Here is a 20,264-nt window from a genome sequence, read left to right on the forward strand (position 1 = left end):
ACATGTCGCCGGCATTGTGATCATGTTCCATGTCGCGAGAACTTTGCAGTGGCATGCGGCCGTGAGTAGTAATGGCGGCACACATGGCAGGCACGCCTGCCACGTGCCTGCTAGTCGTGCGTACCCATCGCCAGCAGTCGCCTACGACGCGCGGCCAGCACGCTGCCATCTCTTGTCGTGCTATATGTGCCGCAAGAAGTCTGTGAAAGCATGCGGGCAGCACGTCGCCAAAGTCACGATCGCCTTTCACGCTGTGTGCGCCACAAAAGGCAAGCTTGAGCGCGATAAACCTTCTCAGACCTACACAGATATGCACGACTGCATTTCTCGTGCTTCTAGATAATTGTTTTTTTTTCTTTTCGATGATACGAATGTCGGGATGATATGAATTTTTTCGCGACCCTGTGAGAGTCATATCACCGCGGTTTTAGTGTACTTGCTGTGCGCCAGCTTAAAATGAAAATGCACTGCAGAATATATTGTGCCATTTTCCCCGAGTTGGTGAAATTTTTAGTGGTTTCCATGACATTTCACTATCTTTCCATGTGCATAAGATTTTTCTGACAATTCCCGGTTGCTAGCCACCCTGATTTACTAGACTAGCTGAGTTTACTACAGTGGGGTTCTACTTTACCAGCATACACAGGATGAGCCACAGAAATCGGTAAATTGGACTTTCCTTTGAAATGATAGACTGTACTGCTAAGCCCCCTAGCGAGTACTGCACATTCCACAGCACTTAGTGGAAGCAGTTCACCTGAAAAATGAAAGAAAAAAAGTGGCACTCACTTCTTCGTGTGGCCCGGAAAGTAGCGTATGTACTTGTTGTCGTGAAGGGACAGGTACCTGATTGTGTCTGCATTAGAAGGCAGAAAAGGGTAGGGAAGAAGCGGAAACAAAAAATGCATGTGAATGTGAACCTTCGATCTGTATTGGCAGGAATTGCGTGTCTTCCACTGTGGTGGAAAAAATACGTGCCCTATTCACTGTAACCGAGTCGTGTGATCCCGGTTCATTTTATGAAACACAGTGACATAGCCCTACTACATATTTTGATGGTAGCTCCACCCTTGTTCATAATGACCGAGCATACAATATAACTATTGTCACTACAAGTGGCCTCGACAATGATAAAAAAAAAAAAAAAAGCTTCTTCAGCGGACCTATACAAGAGTACAGAGAAATGGGTAATTAGTGACTGTTGAGCATGATGTTCCAGCGTAATATTCTGCATTATCTGCTTCTCTCTTACATATGTAAATGTTATACTTGAACATTTTGCTGGATCAGTACTTATATAGGGTGACAGGCCAAGCCCAAATTCAACAAGCAGTAGCAAACAACGAGAAAAAAAAAGAAGGAAGCCAGCATGAAGCAGAGAAAAGTACATTACAAAGGCTTTTGCCCAGTGGCTGCTGTCATCGGACCCCTCATGAACACTGACACAAAGGCATGCAAGTAGTTGATGCAACAGAATTAAGCGTGGGCTACTGGCATGGCAAAGGCAGTGTGCTACTGAGGATTAGGGAAGAAAGAACAACCGGAAAGAGAAATTCACACTTTCGTGGAGAAATGACTGCAACAGGTAGATATCATTCCCAAATGCTAAGGAAACAGCAAGAAGCAGAGTCAGACATCCTTTTCTGTGTCCGCACAAGGGTGCTAATTAAATAGTATACCCACTAGCAAAGCACATACAAAAACAGGCTCACCTCAGTATAATGCTTCTCGCTTTCATTTATGTAAAAGCAAAGAGACAAAAGAAAAGGAACTCACCGTCCACCTTGGTGGAACTGTGAATAGCAGTATTTGCCGCATGCGTGTAGTGGATGAGGTCAACGCCATACTTTTTGCTGTTCAGCGTCCTCTTATGCCTGCATTCCCACAAAAGTGGCAAGCAGCAGCAGTTATACATAAGTGCAACAATAATCCCCTGGCATCAAGAGAATCAGAGAACTGGTGTCAAGCAATTCGTACACCGTATTTTTAGCTGCGCTTCTTTTTCTCTTTAGGAGTGACGCAAAAGATGTTGATAAACAAATTACTATGTAGAATTTCTGTGTGCCCAGCATATAATTTGCAACTACATAGTCTTTCCTGTGTTCGTTTCATTCTAACGGCCAACTGGGCTGTTACGGACATGAAGTGCAAAAATACAGAAACATAATCGTTGCCTTGTCACTTTAATGCACTATGCCACATAAACCAGCCTGCCCAGAGAGTCAGAATGACAATAAATGAAGTAGCTACAATAATGTGGAAATGAAGGCCTGGAATAATTACCAGTTCTAGCACTAGACAGACAGGCTGCAAATCAATGATTGCAAGCAAATCACGAATATAAAGGAAAGCCCTTTGCTATTTTGCTGAATGCCGACCATCATGAAAAGTGACACTTCCCGATGAAAACAAAGAGGCAAGTTTCAACAGCAAGCCAGTAAAATATCCTTAAAAGCCCTCGGTTTCCTTGAGGCCTTCGGCTGCACACAGAACAGTTAGCTAGAAAGAAGGCCCACCCTCCCCACCAGCATCAAAGTAATGGAGGGGCAGATTTATAAGCACGCATGCTGCAAAAGAAGCTGCCTCATTTCTTTCAAGCGTTTCAAACCTCCCACAACAGTCGAGAAAAAAAAAAAAAAAAAAAAAAAAAAAAAAAAAAAAAAAAAAAAGCAGCAAGCCCTTAAGACTACGCTTTCCACAGCAGTGCACATAGTGATGCAGCAAAACGTTTTCATAACGATCTTGCTTTTTACGCACTATCAATGGTTCGGTAATATGAAACAAACTGTCCAATGATTACCACCACGAAAGTGGCCTCAAATATCTAAAAGCAGAGCAGGAAAATCTGCAAAGTGTGCACAACACCTGAACTGTAGTTGAATACAACTCAACAACACAGCAGGAAATGGCCGTTCAGCCGGTGGTGTCAGCAGATCGTTACGATGTCACGGTTAATACCATTTCATTGGTGCACTTGCAACTGATCTGCAATTTCGTGCTAAGGAATGAACCACAGGACATCATGAGAACCGGCTGACAATACTCACTGGAAGGCCTCATGAGTAACCCTCACCACTGACTTTGTGAATAAACTACAGGTAAAAATTTGTGGTCTACACTTTTAGCATGCAGCCGACCCTTTATGTTAATGGCAACGAACTAACTACAAACGTATGTAGGTTGTTTGCTAGAAACTCTGTCAGCTATGAGCTGACAGCAAGATTTCCAGATTGATTTTCATGCTACACTAGTGCAGCCTGGTTCCTTGCCTTGAAATTACAAATGGGCATGAATTCCAGACATTTCTAGTTACAGGTTATTCCACATAATATACCTTCCCCAATGGGAGAATGCTCACATTAGGAATAAAAAGATGTCATGCGGTTAAAAATTTACGATCAGTTGGCGGGCAGCATACAATCCTAAAGACCTAGACCTCAGAATACCAGTTCCAAGTAATCAACTTCATTAAAAAAAAAATAAAATCCGCAAACAAAGCATTCCTGTATTTTACCCGTCACCAGTTCCCCATGGGCGACCCCAATAGGCCAGATCGCTTTGAGGTGCTAAGCCTATAAAGCCTATAAACCAATTCTACATTTGTACCCCTTAGTGAAGACGCCATTTTTTGTGCAGCCGCCATCAAATTATCCAACGTTGAGAAGATGCAGAGCTTCATCATGTTAGGGTATCTTTCTTAAATCCTCTGTACTACAATGTGTACTGCAACATAATGTATATGCACCATGCACTCTTAGTTATCCATGCAGATGCTAGCCACAAAATGCAACTTCATTTCAATGTGTCTAAGTCAACACAAGGAATGTGAACACCAATCCCTTAGCCGATATTAATGAATATACTGATAGCTTCACATTACGAGCACAGACTGCATTCTGGGACAATCATTTTCTAGGGTGGTCATGGCATCATGGGCATGATGGAAAAGTATGCACTGCTTCAGAGTGAAGACCTGAAGATGTAGTGAGACTGTCATAGTAACCAGAATGGTTTTGATCAAATTTCAGGTGACCCTCACCAAATTTGATGGTGACCATCGAACTAGGCATGATCTATTATGTCATGTATGCTAACTGATGCACGGCCGCTGCAGCTGCCCTGCCTGCTTCACGTATACAAGCCGGCCGCTGAAGAGGAGCATAACACAGCTTCTCTCCCATGATAGTGCGATGCGCAGTTAAGTGAAAGCCAAGACCTACGGCACCCTCTGACCATCTGCGCAAGTATGGTACCATAAGTGCTTCTTTAACATGCACTCTCGCACCTCTCTCACTATGAAAATTGTTCTACTATACATCCAGACATATAAGCACTACACGGTTTTGCTACCTCATACTTTTTCCACCAATTTCGTCACCATGGCACTGCTGTGAGGTCGTACAACTCGCCCATTAACAGTGACATCGCAAATGGAGACTGCTGACAATGGCCGAGGGCAGAAACAGCATCAGCCAGATGCCCATCTTCTATTGTGCAGTGACCAGATAAACTTGCCGCACGCTACTTTTGACACTGTTTAGGCTATTGCCATTCTATGAATACTTTTACATCAGGGCCATATCATAAGTGTCACCAAATGCACCAGCAATACGAGCACGGCAAAACATGAAGATGCGCTTTGAATAAAGCGCTAACCGCATGAGGCAACAATTCATGGCTCCGCGACGGGCTGAGGGCCGCCAAAGCATTGCCGCTCGTTGCTGTCGCTCAGCTTCTGGGCTTTTAGAAACTTTTGCCTGTTGCCCGGAAGCAGCTCGCGAGGCAGCCAATCGCAGAAGACTTAGGGGTGCTCAACTTCTGTTCTGGCTTATTTGTTTTTGCGTGCGAAGTTTGTTTTCCTAGTCCAGTTTGGGCGAAGAACCTGGTGCTTGCACGTGCACACTTCGTCTGATCCTTGTATATATGAGTGCATCAAAACAATTCAGTAAAGGCTTGAAAGGGCAGTTAAAAAGAAAAAGAAGGCTAGTGTGGCTAGATATTGTTAATTTTCGAAAGGAGCAGGAGAAAGTCACTGCTAGCAATGCAACTCGGCATCACAGTGTAGTAGCGCACTGCTGCACTGTGACCTTTTAAAATGCGATGCGTTACAAAAAATTTCATCAATGTTTTATCGCGCGACGGATCGCTAGGGGCTGTCGCCTGCTGCGGTTACCGCTTAAGACACTATTGTGAGGCCACAGTACCACCAAAAGTGAAGAAAAAAATTTATCACAGATATCATCAGGCCAATGTGCCCCATTTATGTAAGCCTCCCTACTTTCTTTCCATTAAATTAGAACTGAGCTTGTCTGCTCCCTGCCCTACACTTATTCGCACAGTCTCATCATGGTGGTCACAATACAATTCAGGTAAACCAGTTCCGAGTCCAGGTGACACTAAGCACACCAAAGCACCACAATACTTTGAATGGCTAAGCAGTTATATTTGCTCCAAAATGTTTCGTGTCAGCATGCTGCCATTTATATCTGACCACAAGAGCTTGGAAACACCCAAATGAATGTATTAACAAGCCTGTACACAAAGCACCAAAAATACTCCATGTCACAACAGCCAGGTTAGTAAAAAGTGGACGTTAACCGAGAATAACCAAACCCTACTTTGTACCTATGCAAGACTGTTAGTCGTTCTTAAGACCAAATCTTGCGCTTACTGTTAATGCTAGTTACGTGGACTTACACGTGAATTAGCAACTTTACAGAAGAGAGGACCAGCTGGCCAGTCGAAACACTCTGCTCATCCCAAGCTTAACTGAACATACTATGACATAACGTCGTCTCGAACGAAGGCTGCCAAAGCAAAAAAAAAAAAAAAGAAAGAAAGAAAGAAAAAAGAAAAAAGCAACAACTGCGTGCCAATCAGCAACCAGACACGGGCGGCCGTTCGCGCCACAAGTGTGCTAAAGTGTCACCGGTGATGCGACCGCCTGCGGCGACATGGCCCACAAAAGAAAGCCCAGCATGCAAACGAAAATGAGTTAGCGACACAACAAAACGCAGGCACAGCACCACAGCTGACAGCGCCTATATCCGAATCATGCAGCACCGCGTTGTGCAGTTATCGGCTAAAGAGGATGCGGCATAAACACCCGAGCAGCGTCGAGCACGCGAAGACGACGGCCGATCGTCCTGCGCGCTGTAACAGCTGCCGGCAGCCCACGCGCAAAAAAACAAGCGGCGCGGGTCATGGCACGTCGCGAGCAGCACAATTCAAGCCGGTGATATCGCTTGCGGCTCCAGGGAGCGGACGCGCCGCCCATTGCGAAGTCGCAGCGCACGGCGGTCATGTTTCGAGCTCGACCACAGCACCGCAAGAGCAGACTTCGCTTACGCACGGTCGCACGGCGGACACACAAGCAGCAGAAACGGCGGGGTCACTCGCGCTGACCTTTCGAATTATCGATCGCGCGGCTGCCAATTTGCAGTCACCCCAGCGCTAGGCCTAGGGGGGTTTAGGCCTACCGACACTTCTCGGCATTGTTTACACAGCTCCGCGACGCACTTCAGTAGCCGATTTGCTAAGACTTAAGGCACACGGGTAGCAGGGGCAGCGCGACAGGCGCTTGGCCACAGTTCTCGTCAACTTACGTTCCTTTCTCACAATCGTATATCACGATGGAATCATCGTCCGAACTGGAGATGAGTGTCTCTCCATTCGGCGAAAAGTCAATGCTGTTAATGCGGTCCGTGTTTTCTCTGAACACTTTGGCAACGCGGAAGCTCTTCACAGTTTGGTCTACGAGCTTCATATTAGCGTGAGTTCACATGTAGCCTGCCTTGAACAGTTACGCAACGGTCGTGTCACTGGCCCGTCTTCTCGCGCTCCATAGCTTCGGCGCCAAAACACTTGAGTCGCGTTCCTCCCTTTTCGCTGGCTCGTAGCGTGCTCCGCCGAAACGCGCCAGCCGTAGCGCGTGTCTAGCCACAGCCACAGGGAAGTTTGGCTTGTCCAATAGCAACGGAGCTCAATTTTCGCACGTCGGACGGGAATAATCACGTGACAACAAAGGTGACGTAGTATCTACGTCTTGGCCACGTTACTCAGAGTTAACATGTTAATATTTTACTAGAACAAAGCTCCGCCCGGAGAGGTGTCCCCGGTGGCGGTCGCGTGAACTAGTGGCGCTGCAGTTGACCCTCGATGTGCACCCGCTCTCCGCTTAGGGTGAGGACAACCGCGTCGTCTGCTAGTGCGACCACCATTTTCTTGCATCCGCTGGTCGCGAGGCGCGCGTTTGCTGCATGACGCGCTTAGATAGAGGAAGCCCCTCTACCAGTGGTAGGTTGAATTGAACTTTGCCTTTGATGATCATTCCTTTTATAGTCTAGATGAAAAGTAAGAGTAAAAATTCGGTGATATATTCGCTATTTCGAGACGATTAGCGAGAGTGTAGCGGTTATCTCTGTTTTTCGATATGTGATCACGGCGGCCAGCTGTTCGCCGTCGTTGTCATACCAGCGCCGTCAACTTTCTATCATAGCGCTTATGTGTGGATATAGCGGAAAGTGAAGTCCGCGAAATGAACAGCTGCATATTCAAGCCCGAACGCATGGCATGCTTACGTTTACTTACACTATTTTGCAATGGTGGCAAAGTGTGTCATGCATATGCTATGAAGTCAAAATAAAGACTCAAGCGCACGCAAGAACAATTATTTATTACCTTGATGCACAAATATGCTGCGTTCTGTCTCTAGGTGGCTTTCGCTTCTTTGGAGCAACTGGAAGCAGAAAGATGTACGAACCAATGATCAAATTGAGCACAAAGCAAAGGGAAAACAGGAATCATGTGATATGGAAAATCAAGGCAAATAACAGAGCGAAAAAAAGGCATCACCAGTGTCTCGGCAATATTTTTTTCTCACAAAATAATCTAAGCGTAGAGGCCAAAAGGTGCACATAAATACTTGATTTCTTTATTAACTACAATGTCGCCTTGGTTAATTTCATTTGTATTAATTAAAGAAGGCTACCAATTCTGCCTTTCAAGTGGTAATGAGTTAAGTGGGTGTTTGAGATGAAGGTCGTTGTGTTAGCCGATTGACAGTAGAATTGAATAAGGGGAATGCTTCTGATAAGAGCGTGAGAAGCAGAATTGATACATACACTGGTACACATAACCTGTTAAAGGCGAAATAAGTGACCCATGCGGGGCCTGTGGCTCAAATGCCACTGAAATGTTTCCGGGTGACCCCCACATTTTTGGTAACGAATGTATGCAATTAGGCAGTGAATCAAATGGGAAATACCTTCCCCTGAATGGGAAATTCGTTGGTACAGCATTTTGCTTCAGTTTCTTTCATCAGTCTGCCTTATTTTGTTCAAAATAGGATTCATCAAAGTGAGCCTGTACGAAAAAATTTTGTTACTATTATAAATACATTATTCTCCGAAAAATAAGATTGAATTACAAAAAATCAAGAAAATCACACAAACGCACACTGACATGCATATAGGTTGACCTCCGCACACAAGCACAAAATAAAGATGTACTTCACATTAATTTTTTTTTTCATTTCAGTGCGCTACTTCCGTGGCATAGGATAGGCGATAATAAATGTCTTGAGTAGCATAGTTTTCGTGAAGAACAAAAGTATAAAATATCTCAATGCGACGCAACGTACAGAGACAAAGCCTATTGTATCGCATGCTATTCTGCGCTCCGAGGGTCACATAATTTTAACGCTGCCAGATGCGCCTTTCAAAATTAAGCGGGCTGCGAGGCTTTTTGTGAAGTAGGCGCGATGAACTGCTCTTCAAGCTTCGTTGCTGAGAAAGATCGTAATACTTTTACCAACCTGAGCCTTAATTTGTAATGCTAAGTGTATTAATGAAGGTGTAAATGCGCTGGAGGATCCATATTGCTCTCGAGCTCTAAGAGATTACGTCCGTTTACAGCGATCAAATATTAGAAGGCTGCAAAAGCATGATATGGCACCTCCGAAAGGTACACAAAATGGTATGTCTGGTAATCAGAAACAGTCGCATAGACAAGCTTACATAAGCCTGAAAATGAATTTAGCACTGCAGAGACGTCTGGTACTTACGCTGTATATGCAAGGGTAGTTCGTCGGCTGCCAGTTGTCCGGCTTCATTTTCACAGTCCATAAAAGAGGTCGTTTTTTGGCTCGGAAAAGAAAACATTCTCCGGTCATTTTTAGCACTGTTAGTGCACTTGGGAACGCAGCACCCAGCAATTCTGCAGACTATGTGAAGGATGCCGCTTTCCGTGTCTAGCGTGGGCGTCCGCGGGACGGCGCGAGTGAATGCAAGAAAATGGCGGTGGCGCCTTCCGATAACCGGTTTTGGCGGCGACGACCCCTTCTAAGAGTGGCGCCACCCTCAGCGGAGAGCGGGAGCGCATAGAGGCACCCTACTCTTGCTTAAAGTTTATTGAGAGGTTTTACGGTTTTACTCTTGCTCCTTGCCGGGTGCGTCGTCTGCTGCACGCAGCGCGGAAGTATGGAGCGGCCGTCATACACGTAGCTGTTAGGTGCTGCCGCTGCACTCTACACGGCTACAGTGCAGTTATGACTACATTATGACAGTTTTGGCCTCTAAGGCCTGTATTACCTCAGAGAACGCGTTTGTGGGACGCAAAATTGAATGCCGCGAAACAAGTGTGACAGCGTTGTCGACTTGCTCGCCGGCCAGAACCAACGTTCTAGTAACGTTCTGTTCTTCGGTTTCATTTCTTTTTATTACGCGATATCGTGAAGCGCAAGTCATTTCGTAAAAAAAAATATGACGTAGCCGCTCATTGCGCAGCGTTAAGTGCGCTGTCATTTTTGCTTCTTATTTAGCATCCACTTTCTTTTCCAGTTTCAGTTCAATTTGTGTCAGGGAGCCAAGCTGCCGACATGTGTGCCTCCAATTTTATGCCGTTCAGCGTAAACGTAGGCTATGCGCCGACAAGATGCTGTGTCGTCCCCCTAAAGCTACGTGCCGATGCCTAAAATTGGCGGAATGAAGAGCGAGCCCTCTCTTAAGACGAAGCTTTCTGCTATATTTTTTTTTAACATGAGGCCTCTTCATGCTGGCCTGCATGCTTTGCGTCGCGGGCAACGAAGCCTATTGAAACGAATTAGAAGTCCGTCATTTGTTCGTGTCACTAATAGACTTCCTCGAGATTAAAATGTGGGCACAACCTGCGCACATAAGAGATATAACTTACTTCTAAGTGAACAATTTCTGATCTGCATTTAGAAAAGGAACTATATTCAAGTACTTTCGTGATAGTGTAGCAAAGCTCTTTATTTTCTTGCTGGCACATATTTCGAACGCGAAAGGCATTATATATACCGAAGATAAAGCACCTCAATAATCGCGCTGCCCCGTGTGTTTCGACAGCAATGCCAGTAAAGAACATGCAAGATGCCAAGAGCCTATCAGTGTACATAGCCCAAATCGGACAGCTGAGCTGCACAAATGGATTTTGATTTGGATCATTTTGAGTTTGTCGCAGTACCAGCAGTTCGAAGGAAATTTGAGTATTTTCGCGACGAGGAAATGGAGGAGCCATCAGGGCGAGAAATTTTGCTTGTTGAGCAGACTTTTGTCATTGAGCGGTTAATTGTCACGGCAATGATATGCTGCGCATAAAGTTATCATATCATGTGAATTGAGCGTTGGTTCTCTTCTGAAGCATGTCAATGAAGCGAAATTGAGCACATGGCTTCTAACTCAGAGCTAATGCGAAGCATATTAGAACTGCACAGCAATTCGACAAGCCGGATGATCACAAAAATTAAGACATGTTCAAAATAACTGAGCATGCGACGTAGAAAATGCAGCGAGCTACGGCAGCTGACAAGAAAAAAAAAAGCTAATGAATGAATAAAGCCTTTATTTGATTGAAGGGAGGACTCTCGGCCGTTGTTAGAGTAATTAGGGAGTTAGGAGGGATGGGAGTGTAGCTTATCGCTTCTTCACGGTTCTTCAAGCTGTTTCTCGTAGTTAAAAGATAAGCATCTAAAAAGCTCCGAAGATGATCTAGATCGGCATCTACAAGCTAGGCCTTCTAGACTTGCCATGGCTGGTACGTCAAGCTCCTGCCTGGACTGAGGTATGATATGTGGAACGGCTTCGTAACTGCATTTTTGTGAAGCGGGCAAGCACAAAAGCTTATAAGTTTCTGAATGAGCTCGAGATATGCTAACAACCAAGCATATGAGCTCCTTAATGCATGCATTGAAGTGAATACGCTACAAATATGGTTTTTGATGTTGAAGCAACACAAAATCACATGCTAAAAAAAGATGGTCAGAGCAATTGTTAGGAACGCTGACGCTCATTTCCCACTACACACACACACACACACACACACACACACACACACACACACACACACACACACACACACACACACACACACACACACACACACACACACACACACACACACACACACACACACACACACACACACACACACACACACACACACACACACACACACACACACACACACACACACACACACACACACACACACACACACACACACACACACACACACACACACACACACACACACACACACAAATGATTATGCTGCCTACTCAAATATTTCCCAAAAGCTCCTCTTAATTGCGTGTAACCTTGCAATGTTTTTCTGCATTTACTGCATTTCATTAGCATTTGGCATTAGTGTTGTTGACAATATTGCATTTTTTCTCATTTTTTTTTCTTGTTGCGCTAATAAATAACAATTAGGTTCATGCAATTCACTTCTAATGCCCTTTCCGGCGTTGTAGATACTTTGCATATCGTGTTTTAAAACTGCAATTTTGTGCTATAGCTAGTTTGAAATTACCTTCCCCTACAAGCAGTAAAATTATGTCGTTTTTATTTTCTGTATGTGTCTAAAGGGGGAGGGCAATCTCTCAAGGGTGCGACTTGATTACTCACAATATAAGTTTTTTGAATGCGCTTGTTCAGTCGTTTCCTTTCGCAGTGCACACGCCCATTCTCCCTGATTCCTCTTTTAGTGAACTCATTAAATAACTCTTCACATCCGACGTCTTTTTAGATGAAAAAGGAATATATTTTTTTTTTTTACATTGCTATATACGGAAGTGCGAGAGGGCCGATCCGGAGCTATGGTCCACGCCATACCTCAAAATTTATACATTAAGAAAATCGGTTCTGATTAGGCGACGACGGAGGCCGTTTATGCGTAATCTGTGTTCGCTATATCGTTTGACGCTCTCAGCCAGACTTAATGCACTGTATGAACAGGCTGCCCAAGCTGGCAGATTTCTGCGTGTAATTGAGGCAATCTGCGCAGCGCATTAGTAAACGTGACACCCTCTGCGTTACCTTTTAAGGTTAGAGTGCTCCTATGCACTGAAAAGTTGACATTTGTTTGCATGACAGGATCTATGCCATGAAATAACATACTACAAAACACATGGCCAGGGAGTAACGCAAGAAACAGTGCTTGTGAGCAAACCGACGGCGCTCACACTTGTTTCACAGCAATAATTCAAATGAATTTCGCATAAGAGAAACGCTTTCTCCAAGGTAATGCGTCGCTTCGAAGCCAAAGCTGTCGTAATGCAGTTATAATTATACTGCAGGCATGTACAGTGCGACGGCAGCACGCAAAAGCTACGTGTGTGCTGGCCGCTCCATGCTTTCGCGCCGCGTGTAGCAGACGACGCTCCCGGCAAGGAGCGAGAGTAGAGAGGGGCTTTAGAGTAGAAGCCGCGCTCGGTGCACACATAAACCGGTTAATTCAACATATTTCTGTCCTACCCTGTCCAAGAAGCTTCAAAAGACAGGAATAATAAGTTAAATATGCGTGTGCAGCATAAACGCTAAAAAAAAAAACAAAAAAAAAAAGAAAACGCGGGCGTTAAACAAGCCAGCCCATTCTACTGAACCATTCGCATCAGTGCAGCGGTTAGAAAACTGTTCATTATTATGTTTTGAAATTAGTGGCGAACGTGAAGTAGAAACGATATTTCAGTAAACTTATTGGGCTCGTTTCCTTAGACCGCGAGCAGACCGCGAGCTTTCTGCAACTTTTGGGAACGTCGTTGCGCACAGAGCTCTAATGTAATATGGGCGTCATTGCGTTTGTAACCGTTTGGGTATACTCAGTTTTCAACATTTTTTTGGCTCGAGTTTATTTCGTTTACACAGTATACCAATAGATTTATTTTGGAGAAAAAGTCAATTTCTCTGCAGCTGTACATTACCAACGCATGTATATCTTCCAACAAGTAAAAAAAAAATCTGGTATGATGCGATACAAAGCTCACGAATGACGTTTTCTCAGTTTTATATTCTTAATTTGCTTTATATTGTTTTCCTTAGCCTGCCGGGCAATAATGTCTCCAGTAAGCTTGGATGCCGCCTCTTGAAACTTGACGAGTCCCTGTGCCCGTTCAGCGGAACTTCGATGCAACGCCGCGAAACTCCTCCGTTAAAACAATGGCTCAATAGCTTTTCACACACACACGGTTGATTTTACACTTTTTATGGAACAAATCTTTGTTTTTGTTTTTTAATATTTATACACCGATATTTAGCATAGGCAAATATTGACTTTTTATTTCGATCATTTTGACACATTTGCACACTCCTGTTTTTCCAATGTTTCATTTTTCATTTATATCAATCAAATTATCAATGCACGGTCTAAATTTTCATAACAAGCATTATCAAGCATTGCATTTTCATTCTGAGCATTTTGACACCATTGATTTCACGCGTTATTTGCAGTCTTGATCTGTTCGGGGAAAGTAAGGGGGCGTGACACGGCAGTGACTTTTCACTAGGCATCCACAGTACAAGTAATAGCGACATAGTCATAGCGTTCTTGATATTTTGCTCATGAAATAGCATATGCTCAAACAAAGGCCATCCCGGGCAAGCGAACGGCTTTTTAAGCAGACAGAAATCATTTCGCATAGTCGGGTGTTTTCCGTGGCCTTAAAATTCTTACACCCGACCTCATGAGGTCATAGCTTCCTTCTGGTGCTATTATCATCACCGCGAGGAATGGAAAATGACTTTTTCGCGTCCTCCGCATGGTTCCGGCAGACGAAAGCACGGCAGCTCGACGCAGCCGCATGTCACGCGTGTGCTTCAAAATTTAAGTTCAGAGGTGTAACTCTTGCGTCCGCTTAAGCACTAAGTACTCACATACACTCCTAAAAAGCAATAGAGGCTTGTGAAGTACTTTTTGCTTAACTAATCGGCCAATATCTCGCTGGCAAGCGCAGATCGCCGTGCATTTCAGCGGTGCAGCGAGCACCGCTGGACCCTTTGGGCGGAGCTTGGCGGCGAAGAGGTCACGTGCAGCCAACCGGCCTATCGAAGGGAGCGGCGGCTGGATCAAGACCTGTCGCTACCTTTAAAAAATGGAGGATCTTAGAGTAGAGTTGACTGCAGCGCCGCTAGTTCTCGAGACCGCCACTTGGGACACTCTCCTCCGCTGGGCGGTATGGGGAGCTGTGAAACTGTTTGTTCCATGAAGGAAAGAAGCCAACAGTCGACGAGGCCATGGAAAGCATTGAGGATTGTACTTTGCCTTTTTTTCTTAAAATTTTTACTTCGGTAATCACATAAATTAGTAATGAAATCTGTTAAGGGGAAATATGGTTAAACACAAAGTAGAAGAAAAAACAACGTGCCGATGGTGGGAACCGAACCCACGACCTCCGAATATCGCGTCAGGGGCTCTTCCAAATGGGCTACACCGGCCGCTGTCCCCCCTGCTACATTCTTGGGTACTGTATACCCAAGAAATAGAGTTCACTGTACAAGAAAGTAGCAGGGGGGACAGCGGCCGATGTAGCTCAGTTGGAAGAGCACCGGACGCAATATTCGGAGGTCGTGGGTTCGGATCCCACCATCGGCACGTTGTTTTTTCTTCTACTTTGTTTGGTTTGGTTTGTGGGGTTTAACGCCCCAAAGCGACTCAGGCTATGAGAGACACCGTAGAGGAGGACTCCGGAAATTTCGACCACCTGGGGTTCTTTAACGTGCACTGACATCGCACAGCACACGAGCACCTTGCTTTTCGCCTCCATCGAAAAGCGGCCGCCGAGGCCGGGATTCGATCCCGCGTCCTTGGGAACAGTAGTCGAGCGCCGTAACCACTGCGCCACCCCATCGGGGTGTTTCTTTCTACTTTGTGTTTAATCATATTTCCCGTTAACAGATTGCATTACTAATTTATGTGATTAACGAAGTAAAAATTAAAAAAAAAGACAAAGTACAATCCCCAATGCTTTCCTTGGCCTCGCCGACTATTGGCTTCTCTCCTTCATGTATTATAACGAGCACCCTCATTTCCCCTTCATTTATCTGCTTGAGTTTGTTCTAGTAACGTTGGTCCTGGCTACGTATATCCATCCACGGCCGGTCTCGAGGGAGAGCGCGCTTCTCGCGCTCTGCCTCGAGACCGGCCGTGATCCACTCATTCATATGTCCATATGTTTCCATTCTTGCTCTACTTGGGAGAATGTTCATGGCTACAGTGTACTAGTACACTGTATTCATGGCGGAAGTAGACACATGGGTGACGTAACTTTCACGTCACGTACGCGTATCTCGCGGAGTCCTTTTTATTTTTTTTCTTGTAAGAGGAAGCGCTCGCGGCAGTTTGTTTTGTCCACGCCATGGCTCCTCCTCCAACACAGTCTTCTCCCCTCCCCCATGGCTCCAAGCAGTGCTGACATGACTATGGGCAGCAGAAAAACAGAATTTTCCTCCCCTGGGGCAGAATTTGTGCGTCCGCAGACTTTTGCTTTCGTTCTTTTTCTTCAGGTGGTCTGGCGGGGTTAGAGCTTAGTTAGAGCTTGTATTCGAAGCAACGCATGGGCTTCGAGTCGCGAGTCTGCTTCTTCGCAGCGCGCTGCAGGGATTGTGAGTTTGCTTCCCCACTGAAAACGTGCAAGAGCAGCGACCTTATGCGGGACCGCAAATATATTGAGTACCTGCGCATGAGTTATTTGCACACACGTGTGCCCACAAACATGCAGTTTTGTAGTGGCAAAAAGCAAATAACTTTAACTGCATAAGAGCAGTTCAGTTCAGTCGTTCAGTCGTGTCCGACTCTTCGTGACCCTATGGACCATATCACGCCACGCTTTCCGGTCTCTCACTATCTTCCTAAGATCACAACTTCATCTGCAGCGCCTCGAGGATGCCATCTAACCATCGCATTCGCTGCCTACCCCCTCTCCGGTGACCCTCAACCTTTCCCAACATCAAACCTTTCTGCAGCGACTCCTCTCTTCTCATCAGATGACCAAAGTAGCTGAGCTTTAACTTTAGAATTTGACCCCCCAATGAGCAGCCAGGGTTTATGGTCGACAACATCGACTGATTTCATCTTCTGGCAGTTAAAGGAACTCTAAAGTCTCCGCCAGCATCACAATTCAAACACGTCAATTCTTCGGCGGTCAGCCTTCTTCACAGTCGAACTCTCGCATCCATACATCACAACTGGAAAGACCATAGCACGAGTTATACGGATCTTGGTTGGCAGTGTAATGTCTGCTCTTTACTAGGCGGTCAAGCCTAGCCATGGCTCTCTTTCCCAGAAGCAGGCGTGCCCTAATTTCATGGCTGCAGTCTCTTTCCGGGGTAATCTTGGAGCCCAAGAAGAGAAAATCTGTCACAGCTTTCACTTCTTGTCCCTTGGTGCTCCAGGACTTGATAGGGGCAAGACGCCATGATCTTTGTCTTTTTAATGTTCAGTTTAAGCCCAAACTTCTCACTCTCTTCTTGTACGCGCAACAGAAGTCTCGAGTTCTTCGTGTAAACGTTGATGTTAGGACTTAAGCTATGAAATTATGCAAGATGGTACTTATTTTATGGACAAACAATTTTATTTCACCACACGCGCGCGCACACACACACACACACACACACACACACACACACACACACACACACACACACACACACACACACACACACACACACACACACACACACACACACACACACACACACACACACACACACACACACACACACACACACACACACACACACACACACACACACACACACACACACACACACACACACACACACATATATATATTGCAATTTATAAGCAGATAAATAAAGGGGAAATGAGGGTGCTCGATATAGTTTCACATAATTGAGGCGTAAATTGTAAGGTGTAAAACGGCCCGTTGAGCCAATTGTACACGAGCACAGCAAATCTTGACGCTCAGGCCAAACCAGCCCATTGGGAACCAAAGCTGGAGTTTGCTCCGCGACGCCAGCGCTCGGTTTCCAGCGGGGCGGAGAGGAACTAAAAACCTACGCGCATCCGCGCCCGCGCTGCGCGCGGCTGTCTGCGCAGTCTGCGCAGCCCGCTCGCTCGGGAAGTGGTGGTGGTGAAAAACATTTATTAGATAATATTTACATGAGAGAGAAAAAAAAAGGTGGGAGGCAGACCTTAAGGGCCAGCCTCTTACAAAGTTTAGGAGGGGCCCCTAGTCCGGGACTCCTGTGGCTTCCGCGGCAGCTCGGACCCTAGCCACGAGAGCACGTTGGCTCTCCAAGGTAGAGCAGCCGAGCAGGGCAGCCTCCCAGCTCTCTCGGGTGGGTGAAGGGAAAGGGGAGTAAGCGGGGTTAGAGGGGCAAGCCCACACCATATGGTACACATCTGAAAATGCGCACCCACAGTGCGGGCATTCACCATTAAAAGCCGGATTGAAATACTGCAGTACTGCCGGGCACAGAACTGTATTGGTGTATAGACGAAGGAGCCAGCGCTCCTCAGTTTTAGTTAGTCCTTTAGCGAGGGGGTGAAAAAGACAGCGCCGAGTTTTGTACAAGTCAGCAATTTCTTTGTAAGTAATGGCCGGATTGGGTTCCAGTTCCTCAAGCGGCGGGAGTTGAGGCGATGCCCGGTGGTTAAGCGCGCGGGCTGAGGTGTCTGCGGCCTCGTTCCCCTCGAGTCCCGCATGTGCTAGAGCCCAGATTACGACACGTGTGTCCGGGCGATCCCGGTACTCGCATCTGCGGAGGATTTCGACGGCGCGTTGCGAAATGCGCCCTTGCTCTAAATTTCGACAAGCTCCCCGGGAGTCAGTGATGATAACCCTGGAGTCATGCTCTGCAGCGGCCAGCGCCATGGCGACCTCCTCTGCGTGTGTGATGTTTTGGGCGCGGAAAGTGAGTCCCTGAATGTATGTGTTCTGGTGGATGACCGCGGCCGTGTACCACCCTCCATGGTGTGGGTCAGCAGCATCCGTGTAGAGGACTCCGTGACGAGAGCCGTAGCGCTCTTTTAGGTTCGCCGCACGCGCTATGCGATGGCCCTCGTGAGTCTCCTTTGTCATGTTTTGTGGCAGAGGTCGAACCTTGAGCGCGTAGCTCCAGTCCTCTGGGACTTCGGTTCGTTCCTCTGTTCGCGCATTATAAGCAATGTGCAGGCGGTCTAGGAGGCGTTTGCCTGCAAGCGATTTGCTTAACCGCAAGTATTGGTTGCTTAAGTGCGCCTCCTGCAACTCTGAAAACGTGTTGGTCATCCCTAGAGTAATGAGCCTTTGATTGAACGTCGTTATGGGGAGGTCGAGGGCGCGCTTATAAATTTTGCGAAGGATCACCTCTATAGGGCACTCTCATCGCATTTTCGCAAGTGGAGGTAGGGTGCCGCATAGAGTATCCGGCTGGTCATAAATGCATTGGCCAGCCTCAGGGCGTCTTTGCATTGTAACCCCCCCCCCCCCCCCCCCCGCTTGTTAGATACCCGACGGACCATGCGGCCCACCTGGTCTCCAATCTTGCGGAGCTTCTCCAAGGTTGTCTCAATCTTGCGATTGCAGTGAATCAAGAGTCCCAACACTCTTATCTCATTTCGTTCAGGGATGGGGCCGCTAGCAAGGGCAAGGGCAATTTTAGTGGTACACTTCGGGTTGGGGCGGAGGTGTACGAATTCTGATTTGGTCGGAGAGTATTCCAGGCCACAGCGACCAGCATATTTGTCCACGATAGTCGCCGCTTGTTGCAGGTTGGCCTCGATCTGCCCTAGCGACCCATGTGTTGCCCAGAGCGTGATGTCGTCGGCATACAGAGCATGCCTGATCATCATCAGCAATCGTTAATCAATGGGGGGAGGTGAGCCATGACGAGGTTAAAGAGGAGGGGAGAGAGGACCGCTCCCTGTGGAGTTCCTCGCGTACCCAAGGGGTAAGGGCCATGCTCCTGGTCTTGGATACGTATATAGGTTTGCCGGTCAGTGAGGAACTGTCGGATGTACCTAAACGTGTTGTGTCCACAGTTTGTCTGCGACAAATGTGTGAGGATGATGTCGTGGGTTACATTGTCGAAGGCCCCTTTGAGGTCCAAGGCGAGGACCACCTTGTCGCTACTGGGGTATTCGACCGGAGCCAAGACTTCTTTGTGAAGTTGGAGCAGGACGTCCTGCGCGGACCGGTGTGGGCGGAAACCGCACATTGTGTCCGCAAAGGCGGGTTTAAGCTCTAGATATTGAGAAAGTCGGTTCCTGACCATGGTTTCCATCAACTTCCCCACACAAAAAGTCAATGAAATGGGTCGAAGGTTTTCGATGTTGATGGCTTTTCCGGGTTTCGGTATGAAGGTGACTAATGCGGTTTTCCAATCCATTGCGAGAGGTGTGCCCCCTTCCCATATGGCGTTGAAATAGTGTAGAAGGTTCAGGTATGCCGAGTCCGGGAGGTTAGCAAGGAGCTTAACCGTCACTCTGTCCCGTCCGGGGGCTGTGCCACGTTTCATTTTTGCCAGTGCCGCTTTTTGGTCGTGGAGCGGGAATGGTCTATCCAGCTCCTCATTCTCAGAGCCTGCATATGAGTATGCCGACCCGCGGGTGTCCTGGATGCTACAGAGATATTTGTCTCTCAGCGCTGTAGCCAATTTAGTGGTGCCCCATGGAAAGCATGAATAGCTCTCTGAAGGTGTTTCTGGGTTTCGTTGCGTGTTTGGTTCGGATCAATCAATGCGCGGAACAGGCGCCATGTGCTCCGATTCGACATTTGTCGAGCCGCGGTGTTGCAGCGGTCTACCCAGTTTGAGTCAGCGAGTTGGGCCGCATACTCGGCTGCCTCTTGGGAGAGTGCCGCTATACTAATTTTGAGTTTGCGGTTATGCTTCTGCCAGCGCCATCGGCGGATGAGGCTATGTCGGGCCTCCCAGAGGTGCAAAAGGTGGTTGTCCACCGCTGGCGTTGTCTCCGAGAGTTGAACCTGTTGTTCAACCTTACGAAGCTGGGCCACCAAATTTTGA

The 20,264-nt window shown here is 46.7% G+C and overlaps 1 protein-coding gene, 1 long non-coding RNA gene, 1 other non-coding gene and 1 pseudogene across 3 annotated transcripts in view; 1 reads left to right on the plus strand and 3 right to left on the minus strand.

Moving 5' to 3' along the window:
• Wdr82 (WD repeat domain 82) overlaps positions 1-6,973 on the minus strand; it is a 42,418-nt gene extending 35,445 nt beyond the window's left edge. Inside the window, exons 1-3 of the mRNA XM_084604981.1 lie at positions 6,606-6,973; positions 1,777-1,874; positions 790-856 (exon numbers count right to left, since the gene is read on the minus strand). Coding sequence (XP_084461107.1) covers positions 790-856; positions 1,777-1,874; positions 6,606-6,766 — 326 coding nt within the window. The 5' untranslated portion in view covers positions 6,767-6,973. The remainder of the gene's footprint in view (positions 1-789; positions 857-1,776; positions 1,875-6,605) is intronic.
• Positions 6,974-7,656: 683 nt separating this feature from the next.
• Positions 7,657-9,425, minus strand: LOC146209886 (uncharacterized). Its single transcript, XR_014703486.1, has 2 exons — positions 9,065-9,425; positions 7,657-7,738 (listed from the first exon to the last, which is right to left on the minus strand). It is a non-coding gene; the product is annotated as an uncharacterized LOC146209886 (long non-coding RNA).
• A 5,391-nt stretch (positions 9,426-14,816) lies between these two features.
• Positions 14,817-14,889, plus strand: TRNAL-CAA (transfer RNA leucine (anticodon CAA)). The gene has a single exon. It is a non-coding gene; the product is annotated as a tRNA-Leu (tRNA).
• Positions 14,890-17,488: 2,599 nt separating this feature from the next.
• Positions 17,489-19,457, minus strand: LOC146209888 (uncharacterized; annotated as a pseudogene).
• Between the last annotated feature and the right edge of the window lie 807 nt (positions 19,458-20,264).

The sequence above is a fragment of the Amblyomma maculatum genome, chromosome 1 (assembly GCF_055883805.1).
Source record: "Amblyomma maculatum isolate TAMU_Amacu chromosome 1, ASM5588380v1, whole genome shotgun sequence".
Lineage (NCBI taxonomy): Eukaryota > Metazoa > Arthropoda > Arachnida > Ixodida > Ixodidae > Amblyomma > Amblyomma maculatum.